Raw genomic sequence first — 12,701 nt, forward strand, 5'->3', positions numbered from 1 at the left:
CGGGTTATTTAGAACCACCAGACGCCACAACACTCTGACGGGTTATTTAGAACCACCAGACGCCACAACACTCTGACGGGTTATTTAGAACCACCAGACGCCACAACACTCTGACGGGTTATTTAGAACCACCAGACGTCACAACACTCTGACGGGTTATTTAGAACCACCAGACGCCACAACATTCTGACGGGTTATTTAGAACCACCAGACGTCACAACACTCTGACGGGTTATTTAGAACCACCAGACGCCACAACACTCTGACGGGTTATTTAGAACCACCAGACGTCACAACACTCTGACGGGTTATTTAGAACCACCAGACGCCACAACACTCTGACGGGTTATTTAGAACCACCAGACGTCACAACACTCTGACGGGTTATTTAGAACCACCAGACGTCACAACACTCTGACGGGTTATTTAGAACCACCAGACGCCACAACACTCTGACGGGTTATTTAGAACCACCAGACGCCACAACACTCTGACGGGTTATTTAGAACCACCAGACGCCACAACACTCTGACGGGTTATTTAGAACCACCAGACGCCACAACACTCTGACGGGTTATTTAGAACCACCAGACGCCACAACACTCTGACGGGTTATTTAGAACCACCAGACGCCACAACACTCTGACGGGTTATTTAGAACCACCAGACGCCACAACACTCTGACGGGTTATTTAGAACCACCAGACGCCACAACACTCTGACGGGTTATTTAGAACCACCAGACGCCACAACACTCTGACGGGTTATTTAGAACCACCAGACGTCACAACACTCTGACGGGTTATTTAGAACCACCAGACGTCACAACACTCTGACGGGTTATTTAGAACCACCAGACGCCACAACACTCTGACGGGTTATTTAGAACCACCAGACGCCACAACACTCTGACGGGTTATTTAGAACCACCAGACGTCACAACACTCTGTCGGGTTATTTAGAACCACCAGACGCCACAACACTCTGACGGGTTATTTAGAACCACCAGACGTCACAACACTCTGACGGGTTATTTAGATCCACCAGACGTCACAACACTCTGACTGGTTATTTAGAACCACCAGACGTCACAACACTCTGACGGGTTATTTAGAACCACCAGACGCCACAACACTCTGACGGGTTTTTTAGTACCACCAGACGTCACAACACTCTGACGGGTTATTTAGAACCACCAGACGCCACAACACTCTGACGGGTTATTTAGAACCACCAGACGCCACAACACTCTGACGGGTTATTTAGAACCACCAGACGTCACAACACTCTGACGGGTTATTTAGAACCACCAGACGTCACAACACTCTGACGGGTTATTTAGAACCACCAGACGTCACAACACTCTGACGGGTTATTTAGAACCACCAGACGTCACAACACTCTGAGGGGTTATTTAGAACCACCAGACGCCACAACACTCTGACGGGTTATTTAGAACCACCAGACGCCACAACACTCTGACGGGTTATTTAGAACCACCAGACGTCACAACACTCTGACGGGTTATTTAGAACCACCAGACGCCACAACACTCTGACGGGTTATTTAGAACCACCAGACGCCACAACACTCTGACGGGTTATTTAGAACCACCAGACGCCACAACACTCTGACGGGTTATTTAGAACCACCAGACGCCACAACACTCTGACGGGTTATTTAGAACCACCAGACGCCACAACACTCTGACGGGTTATTTAGAACCACCAGACGCCACAACACTCTGACGGGTTATTTAGAACCACCAGACGCCACAACACTCTGACGGGTTATTTAGAACCACCAGACGTCACAACACTCTGACGGGTTATTTAGAACCACCAGACGTCACAACACTCTGACGGGTTATTTAGAACCACCAGACGCCACAACACTCTGACGGGTTATTTAGAACCACCAGACGCCACAACACTCTGACGGGTTATTTAGAACCACCAGACGCCAGAACACTCTGACGGGTTATTTAGAACCACCAGACGTCACAACACTCTGACGGGTTATTTAGAACCACCAGACGCCTACAACACTCTGACGGGTTATTTAGAACCACCAGACGCCACAACACTCTGACGGGTTATTTAGAACCACCAGACGCCACAACACTCTGACGGGTTATTTAGAACCACCAGACGCCACAACACTCTGACGGGTTATTTAGAACCACCAGACGTCACAACACTCTGACGGGTTATTTAGAACCACCAGACGCCACAACACTCTGACGGGTTATTTAGAACCACCAGACGTTACAACACTCTGACGGGTTATTTAGAACCACCAGACGCCACAACACTGACGGGTTATTTAGAACCACCAGACGTCACAACACTCTGACGGGTTATTTAGAACCACCAGACGCCACAACACTCTGACGGGTTATTTAGAACCACCAGACGCCACAACATTCTGACGGGTTATTTAGAACCACCAGACGCCACAACACTCTGACGGGTTATTTAGAACCACCAGACGCCACAACACTCTGACGGGTTATTTAGAACCACAAACTGCACTCTGTTGACTAGACAATTATTATATTTCAATGGGATTTCATTACTGTGATACTGATACAGTTGAGATAGAGCTATTGTCGGTTGATAAATTCATGAATATCTTTAACTATTTTAATTCAACATAATTCAACTGGGATTAGTTTGTATGATCATTTTCCTTGCATTTCATTATTGTCATACTAATGTTATAATATAATATAATATAATATGCCATTTAGATTTTATATCCCTGAATCTACTGTTATTATTGTTATACTAATGTTATCTCCCTGAATCTACTGTTATTATTGTCATACTAATGTTATATCCCTGAATCTACTGTTATTATTGTCATACTAATATCTCCCTGAATCTACTGTTATTATTGTCATACTAATGTTATCTCCCTGAATCTACTGTTATTATTGTCATACTAATGTTATATCCCTGAATCTATTGTTATTATTGTCATACTAATATCTCCCTGAATCTACTGTTATTATTGTCATACTAATGTTATCTCCCTGAATCTACTGTTATTATTGTCATACTAATGTTATATCCCTGAATCTATTGTTATTATTGTCATACTAATGTTATCTCCCTGAATCTACTGTTATTATTGTCATACTAATGTTATCTCCCTGAATCTACTGTTATTATTGTCATACTAATGTTATATCCCTGAATCTATTGTTATTATTGTCATACTAATGTTATCTCCCTGAATCTACTGTTATTATTGTTATACTAATGTTATCTCCCTGAATCTACTGTTATTATTGTCATACTAATGTTATATCCCTGAATCTACTGTTATGATTGTCATACTAATATCTCCCTGAATCTACTGTTATTATTGTCATACTAATATCTCCCTGAATCTACTGTTATTATTGTCATACTAATATCTCCCTGAATCTACTGTTATTATTGTCATACTAATGTTATCTCCCTGAATCTATTGTTATTATTGTCATACTAATGTTATCTCCCTGAATCTATTGTTATTATTGTCATACTAATGTTATCTCCTTGAATCTACTGTTATTATTGTCATACTAATGTTATATCCCTGAATCTACTGTTATGATTGTCATACTAATATCTCCCTACATCTACTGTTATTATTGTCATACTAATGGTATCTCCCTGAATCTACTGTTATTATTGTCATACTAATGTTATATCCCTGAATCTACTGTTATGATTGTCATACTAATATCTCCCTACATCTACTGTTATTATTGTCATACTAATGGTATCTCCCTGAATCTATTGTTATTATTGTCATACTAATATCTCCCTGAATCTACTGTTATTATTGTTATACTAATGTTATCTCCCTGAATCTACTGTTATTATTGTTATACTAATGTTATCTCCCTGAATCTACTGTTATTATTGTCATACTAATGTTATATCCCTGAATCTACTGTTATGATTGTCATACTAATATCTCCCTACATCTACTGTTATTATTGTCATACTAATGGTATCTCCCTGAATCTACTGTTATTATTGTCATACTAATGTTATCTCCCTGAATCTACTGTTATTATTGTTATACTAATGTTATCTCCCTGAATCTACTGTTATTATTTTCATACCAATGTTATCTCCCTACATCTACTGTTATTATTGTCATACTAATGGTATCTCACTGAATCTACTGTTATTATTGTCATACTAATGTTATCTCCTTGAATCTACTGTTATTATTGTCATACTAATGTTATCTCCCTGAATCTACTGTTATTATTGTCATACTAATGTTATATCCCTGAATCTATTGTTATTATTGTCATACTAATATCTCCCTGAATCTACTGTTATTATTGTCATACTAATGTTATCTCCCTGAATCTACTGTTATTATTGTCATACTAATGTTATCTCCCTGAATCTATTGTTATTATTGTCATACTAATATATCCCTAAATCTATTGTTATTATTGTCATACTAATGTTATCTCCCTGAATCTACTGTTATTATTGTCATACTAATGTTATCTCCCTGAATCTACTGTTATTATTGTTATACTAATGTTATCTCCCTGAATCTACTGTTATTATTTTCATACCAATGTTATCTCCCTACATCTACTGTTATTATTGTCATACTAATGGTATCTCCCTGAATCTACTGTTATTATTGTCATACTAATATCTCCCTGAATCTACTGTTATTATTGTTATACTAATGTTATCTCCCTGAATCTACTGTTATTATTTTCATACCAATGTTATCTCCCTACATCTACTGTTATTATTGTCATACTAATGGTATCTCCCTGAATCTACTGTTATTATTGTCATACTAATGTTATCTCCTTGAATCTACTGTTATTATTGTCATACTAATGTTATCTCCCTGAATCTACTGTTATTATTGTTATACTAATGTTATCTCCCTGAATCTACTGTTATTATTGTCATACAAATGTTATCTCCCTGAATCTACTGTTATTATTGTCATACTAATGTTATCTCCCTGAATCTACTGTTATTATTGTTATACTAATGTTATCTCTCTGAATCTACTGTTATTATTGTCATGCTAATGTTATCTCCCTGAATCTACTGTTATTATTGTTATACTAATGTTATCGCCCTGAATCTACTGTTATTATTGTTATACTAATGTTATCTCCCTGAATCTACTGTTATTATTGTCATGCTAATGTTATCTCCCTGAATCTACTGTTATTATTGTTATACTAATGTTATCTTCCTGAATCGACTGTTATTATTTTCATACTAATGTTATCTCCCTGAATCTACTGTTATTATTGTTATGCTAATGTTATCTCCCTGAATCTACTGTTATTATTGTCATACTAATATCTCCCTGAATCTACTGTTATTATTGTCATACTAATGTTATCTCCCTGAATCTACTGTTATTATTGTCATGCTAATGTTATCTCCCTGAATCTACTGTTATTATTGTCATACTAATGGTATCTCCCTGAATCTACTGTTATTATTGTCATACTAAAGTTATCTCTCTGAATCCACTCTTATTTTCATACCAATGTTATCTCCCTGAATCTACCGTTATTATTGTCATACTAACGTTATCTCCCTGAATCTACCGTTATTATTGTTATACTAATGTTATCTCCCTGAATCTACTGTTATTATTGTTATACTAATCTTATCTCCCTGAATCTACTGTTATTATTTTCATACCAATGTTATCTCCCTGAATCTATTGTTATTATTGTCATACTAAAGTTATCTCTCTGAATCCACTCTTATTTTCATACCAATGTTATCTCCCTGAATCTACCGTTATTATTGTCATACTAACGTTATCTCCCTGAATCTACTGTTATTATTGTCATACTAACGTTATCTCCCTGAATATACTGTTATTATTGTCATACTAATATCTCCCTGAATCTACTGTTATTATTGTCTTACTAACTTTATCTCCCTGAATCGACTCGTATTTTCATACTAATGTTATCTCACGGAATCAACTCTAATTTTCATACCATTGTTATCTCCCTGAATATACTCTTATTGTCATACTAATGTTATCTATGTGAATAATGTCAGCTTAGAAGAATCCACCACAGATCATTTGTGTGAGACGTGGTGTCAGGCTGACAATAGAAAGAGAAGGCAGGATTATGCCGTGGACTGAGATTCTGGTTCAGGTTTCAACTTTTTATGCTTTCTCGCTAACTCAAAACACAACAATGCAACAATCAATAATAATGTGTTACTAGAAAAAACACACGAGAAATAAGAAAAGGAAATATGAAATACACAATAAAGTCAGTAAGTAAGCATACTATAGACCATAAATATTTTAAAAGTCAGGGTACAGGGATACTGGAGTGATGGAGGTAGATATGTATAGGGGGAAGGGGACAGGGATACTGGAGTGATTTGTATTTGTATTTATTATGGATCCCCGTTAGTTCCTGCCAAGGCAGCAGCTGCTCTTCCTGGGGTCCAGCAAAATTAAGGCAGTTTTAAAAACATTACAATACATTTACAGATTTCAGAACACACTGTGTGCCCTCAGGCCCCTACTCCACTACCACATATCTACGATACTAAATCCATGTGTACGTGTGTGTATAGTGCGTATGTTATCATGTGTGTGTGCCTATGTAAACTCAGCAAAAAAAGAAACCTCTCACTGTCAACTGCGTTTATTTTCAGCAAACTTAACATGTGTAAATATTTATATGACCATAACCAGATTCAACAACTGAGACATAAACTGAACAAGTTCCACAGACATGTGACTAACAGAACCTGAATAATGTGTCCCTGAACAAATGGGGGGGTCAAAATCAAAAGTAACAGTCAGTATCTGGTGTGGTCATCAGCTGCATTAAGTACTGCAGTGCATCTCCTCCTCATGGATTACACCAGATTTGCCAGTTCTTGCTGTGAGATGTTACCCCACTTTTCCACCAAGGCACCTGCAAGTTCCCGGACATTTCTGGGGGGAATGGCCCTAGCCCTCACCCTCCGATCCAACAGGTCCCAGACGTGCTCAATGGGATTGAGATCCGGGATCTTCGCTGGCCATGGCAGAACACTGACATTCCTGTCTTGCAGGAAATCACGCACAGAACGAGCAGTATGGCTGGTGGCATTGTCATGCTGGTGGGTCATGTCAGGATGAGCCTGCAGGAAGGGTACCACATGAGGGAGGAGGATGTCTTCCCTGTAACGCACAGCGTTGAGATTGCCTGCAATAACAACAAGCTCAGCCGATGATGCTGTGACACTCCGCCCCAGACCATGACGGACCCTCCACCTCCAAATCGATCCCGCTCCAGAGTACAGGCCTCGGTGTAACGCTCATTCCTTCGACGATAAACGCGAATCCGACCATCACCCCTGGTGAGCCAAAACTGCGACTCGTCAGTGAACAGCACTTTTTGCCAGTCCTGTTTGGTCCAGCGACGGTGGGTCTGTGCCCATAGGCGACGTTGTTGCCGGTGATGTCTGGTGATGACCTGCTTTACAACAGGCCTACAAGCCCTCAGTCCAGCCTCTCTCAGCCTATTGCGGACAGTCTGAGCACTGATGGAGGGATTGTGCATTCCTGGTGTAACTCGGGCAGTTGTTGTTGCCATCCTGTACCTGTCCCGCAGGTGTGATGTTCGGATGTACCGATCCTGTGCAGGTGTTGTTACACGTGGTCTGCTACTGCGAGGACAATCAGCTGTCCGTCCTGTCTCCCTGTAGCGCTGTCTTAGGCATCTCACAGTACGGGCATTGCAATTTATTGCCCTGGCCACATCTGCAGTCCTCATGCCTCCTTGCAGCATGCCTAAGGCACGTTCACGCAGATGAGCAGGGATCCTGGGCATCTTTCTTTTGGTGTTTTTCAGAGTCAGTAGAAAGGCCTCTTTAGTGTCCTAAGTTTTCATAACTGTGACCTTAATTGCCTACCGTCTGTAAGCTGTTAGTGTCTTAACGACCGTTCCACAGGTGCATGTTCATTAATTGTTTATGGTTCATTGAACAAGCATGGGACATTTTTACAAATTATCTTTGAAAGACAGGGTCCTGAAAAAGGGACGTTTCTTTTTTTTCTGAGTTTATGTGTTGCTTCACAGTCCCTGCTGTTCCATAAGGTGTATTTCTATCTGTTTTTTAAGCCTAATTTTACTGCTTGCATCAGTTACTTGATGTGGAATAGAGTTCCATGTAGTCATGGCTCTATGTAGTACTGTGCGCCTCCCATAGTCTGTTCTGAACTTGGGGTCTGTGAAGAGACCTCTGGTGGCATGTCTTGTGGGGTATGCATGGGTGTCTGAGCTGTGTGCTAGTAGTTAAAACAGACAGCTCGGTGCATTCAACATGTCAATACCTCTCACAAATACAAGTAGTGATGAAGTCAATCTCTCCTCCACTTTGAGCCAGGAGAGATTGACATGCATATATGTTATTGTGTACATCCAAGGGCCAGCCGTGCTGCCCTGTTCTGAGCCAAATGCAATTTTCCTAAGTCCCTCTTTGTGGCACCTGACCATGTGACTGAACAGTAGTCCAGGTGCGATGAAACTAGGGCCTGTAGGACCTGCCTTGTTGATAGTGCTGTTAAGAAGGTAGCTACTTTTGTATCAATATGTTTTGACCATGACAGTTTACAATCCAGGGTTTCTCAGAGCAGTTTAGTCACCTCAACTTGCTAAATTTCCACATGATTTATTACAAGATTTAGTTGAGGTTTAGGGTTTAGTGAATGATTTGTCCCAAATACAATGCTTTTAGTTTTAATATTTAGGACTAACTTATTCCTTGCCACCCACTCTGAAACTAACTGCAGCTCTTTGTTAAGTGTTGCAGTCATTTCAGTCGCTGTAGTAGCTGACGTGTATAGTGTTGAGTCATCTGCATACATAGACACATTGGCTTTACTCAAAACATAAAGGGCCTAGACAGCTGCCCTGGGGAATTCCTGATTCTACCTGGATTTTGTTGGAGAGGCTTCCATTAAAGAACACCCTGTCGTAGCCGACCGGGAGACCCATGGGGCGGTGCACAATTGGCCCAGCGTCGTCCAGGGTAGGGAGGGAATGGCCGGCAGGGATGTAGCTCAGTTGGTAGAGCATGGCGTTTGCAACGGCAGGGTTGTGGGTTCGATTCCCACGGGGGGCCAGTATGAAAAATAAAAAAATAATGTATGCACTAACTGTAAGTCGCTCTGGACAAGAGCGTCTGCTAAATGACTAAAATGTAAAATGTAATGTAAATGTGTTCTGTTAGACAGGTAACTCTTTATCCACAATATAGCAGGGGCTGTAGTTGGCAATATCAGTAGATTTTGTGATGAATGAGCCATCTGATTCAATGAATGATGGAGCTGAGTTTGCCTTTTTCCCCAAAATGTCATTTATCTTTGTTTCATAGTGTAGTTTCTTCTTCTTTTTATTCAGTTTAGTCACATGATTTCTCAACTTGCAGTACGTTTGCCAATCGGTTGTGCAGCCAGACCTATTTGCCATTCCTCTTGCCTCATCCCTCTCAACCAAACAATTTTTCAATTCCTCATCAATCCACGGTCATTTTTTAAATGGGTGCATGCTTGTTAGTAACTGGAATAAGCAATTTCATAAATGTGTCAAGTGCAGCGTCTGTTTGCTCCTCATTACACACCACGGACCAACAAACATTATTTACATCAACAACATAGGAGTCACTACAAAACTTGTATGAAGTGAACCTTTATCAGTTGTAACACCCCCCCGTGTCCTGTCTGTCTGTTCCTCTCTTCTCCTCTCCTCCCCTCCCCTCCTCCCTTTCTCCTCCCCTACTCCTCCACTCCTCTACTCCTCCCCTCCTCTCCTTTCCCCTCCTCTACTCCTCTCCCCCGCTCCTTTGCCCTCCTCTCCTCTACTCCTCTCCCCCGCTCCTTTGCCCTCCTCTCCTCCCCTCCTCTACTCCTCTCCTCCCCTCCCCTCCTCTCCTCCTCTCCTCTACTCCTCTCCCCCGCTCCTTTGCCCTCCTCTCCTCCCCTCCTCTCCTCTTCTCTCCTCCCCTTCCCTCCTCTCCTCTTCTCTCCTCCCCTCCCTCCTCTCCTCCCCTCCTCTCCTCCCCTCCTCTCCTCCCCGCCTCTCCCCTCCTCCCCAACTCCTCCCCAACTCCTCCCTCCTCTCCTCGCTCCTCTCCTCTCCCCTCCCTACTCCTCTCCCCCGCTCCTTTCCCCTCCTCTCCTCCTCTCCTCCTCTCCTCTTCTCTCCTCATATTCTCTCCTCCCCTCCTCTCCTCTCCCCTCTTCCCCCACTCTTCCCCTCTCCTCTCTTCTCCTCCTCCCCTCTCCTCCCCTACTCCTCTCCCCTCCTCCTCCCCTACTCCTCTCCCCTCCTCCTCCTCCCCTCTCTTCCCCTACTCCTCCTCTCTTCTCCCCTACTCCGCTCCTCTTCGCTCCACCACTCCTCTCCTCTCCTCTCCTCCTATAGATATTCTTGCTGGCGGTGTGGCATTGGGAGTTCTACATGTTGCCTCTCTGTCTGGTTCTGCTCATCACATGGAACTATCTTCAGATGGCGTCTGGACGGGCAAACCAGGACCTGGTTAGTACAGAGCCTCGCTCCAAACAGCCATGTTTAGTCTTACTCCCCTAGAACTGTTACCACTATCCCCTAGATTCTAGAACTATTACCACTATCCCCTAGATTCTAGAACTACTACCACTATCCCCTAGATTCTAGAACTATTACCACTATCCCCTAGATTCTAGAACTATTACCACTATCCCCTAGATTCTAGAACTACTACCACTATCCCCTAGATTCTAGAACTATTACCACTATCCCCTAGATTCTAGAACTACTACCACTATCCCCTAGATTCTAGAACTATTACCACTATCCCCTAGATTCTAGAACTATTACCACTATCCCCTAGATTCTAGAACTACTACCACTATCCCCTAGATTCTAGAACTATTACCACTATCCCCTAGATTCTAGAACTTCTACCACTATCCGCTAGATTCTAGAACTACTACCACTATCCCCTAAATTCTAGAACTACTACCACTATCCCCTAGATTCTAGAACTATTACCACTATCCCCTAGATTCTAGAACTACTACCACTATCCCCTAGATTCTAGAACTACTACCACTATCCCCTAGATTCTAGAACTACTACCACTATCCCCTAGATTCTAGAACTACTACCACTATCCCCTAGATTCTAGAACTACTACCACTATCCCCTAGATTCTAGAACTACTACCACTATCCCCTAGATTCTAGAACTACTACCACTATCCCCTAGATAACCTACAATATAACCTACAGTATAACCTACAATATAACCTACAGTATAACCTACAATATAACCTACAATATAACCTACAGTATAACCTACAATATAAACTACAGTATAACCTACAGTATAACCTCCAGTATAACCTACAATATCACCTACAGTATAACCTACAATATAACCTACAGTATAACCTACAATATAACCTACAATATAACCTACAGTATAACCTACAGTATAACCTACAATATCACTTACAATATAACCTACAGTATAACCTACAGTATAACCTACAATATCACCTACAGTATAACCTACAATATAACCTACAATATAACCTACAGTATAACCTACAATATAACCTACAGTATAACCTACAATATAACCTACAGTATAACCTACAGTATAACCTACAATATAACCTACAATATCAACTACAGTATAACCTACAATATAACCTACAATATCACCTACAATATAACCTACAGTATAACCTACAGTATAACCTACAGTATAACCTACAATATCAACTACAGTATAACCTACAATATAACCTACAATATCACCTACAGTATAACCTACAGTATAACCTACAATATAACCTACAATATAACCTACAGTATAACCTACAATACAACCTACAGTATAACCTACAGTATAACCTACAATATAACCTATAATATCAACTACAGTATAACCTACAATATAACCTACAATATCACCTACAATATTACCTACAGTATAACCTACAGTATAACCTACAGTATAACCTACAATATCAACTACAGTATAACCTACAATATAACCTACAGTATAACCTACAATATAACCTACAATATAACCTACAGTATAACCTACAATATAACCTACAATATAACCTACAATATAACCTACAGTATAACCTACAATATAACCTACAATATAACCTACAGTATAACCTACAATATAAACTACAGTATAACCTACAGTATAACCTCCAGTATAACCTACAATATCATCTACAGTATAACCTACAATATAACCTACAGTATAACCTACAATATAACCTACAATATAACCTACAGTATAACCTACAGTATAACCTACAATATCACTTACAAAATAACCTACAGTATAACCTACAGTATAACCTACAATATCACCTACAGTATAACCTACAATATAACCTACAGTATAACCTACAATATAACCTACAATATAACCTACAGTATAACCTACAGTATAACCTACAATATAACCTACAATATCAACTACAGTATAACCTACAATATAACCTACAATATCACCTACAATATAACCTACAGTATAACCTACAGTATAACCTACAATATCAACTACAGTATAACCTACAATATAACCTACAATATCACCTACAATATAACCTACAGTATAACCTACAATATAACCTACAATATAACCTACAGTATAA

At 40.4% G+C, this 12,701-nt stretch overlaps 1 protein-coding gene across 2 annotated transcripts in view; it reads left to right on the top strand.

Annotated features, from left to right (window-relative positions):
• mctp2b (multiple C2 domains, transmembrane 2b) overlaps nt 1-12,701 on the top strand; it is a 161,112-nt gene that overhangs the window by 116,437 nt on the left and 31,974 nt on the right. For both annotated transcript variants that reach the window (XM_041869467.2, XM_041869468.2), the window contains exon 18: nt 10,457-10,570. In XM_041869467.2, coding sequence (XP_041725401.1) covers nt 10,457-10,570 — 114 coding nt within the window. The remainder of the gene's footprint in view (nt 1-10,456; nt 10,571-12,701) is intronic.

Source organism: Coregonus clupeaformis, unplaced genomic scaffold (genome assembly GCF_020615455.1).
Source record: "Coregonus clupeaformis isolate EN_2021a unplaced genomic scaffold, ASM2061545v1 scaf0050, whole genome shotgun sequence".
Lineage (NCBI taxonomy): Eukaryota > Metazoa > Chordata > Actinopteri > Salmoniformes > Salmonidae > Coregonus > Coregonus clupeaformis.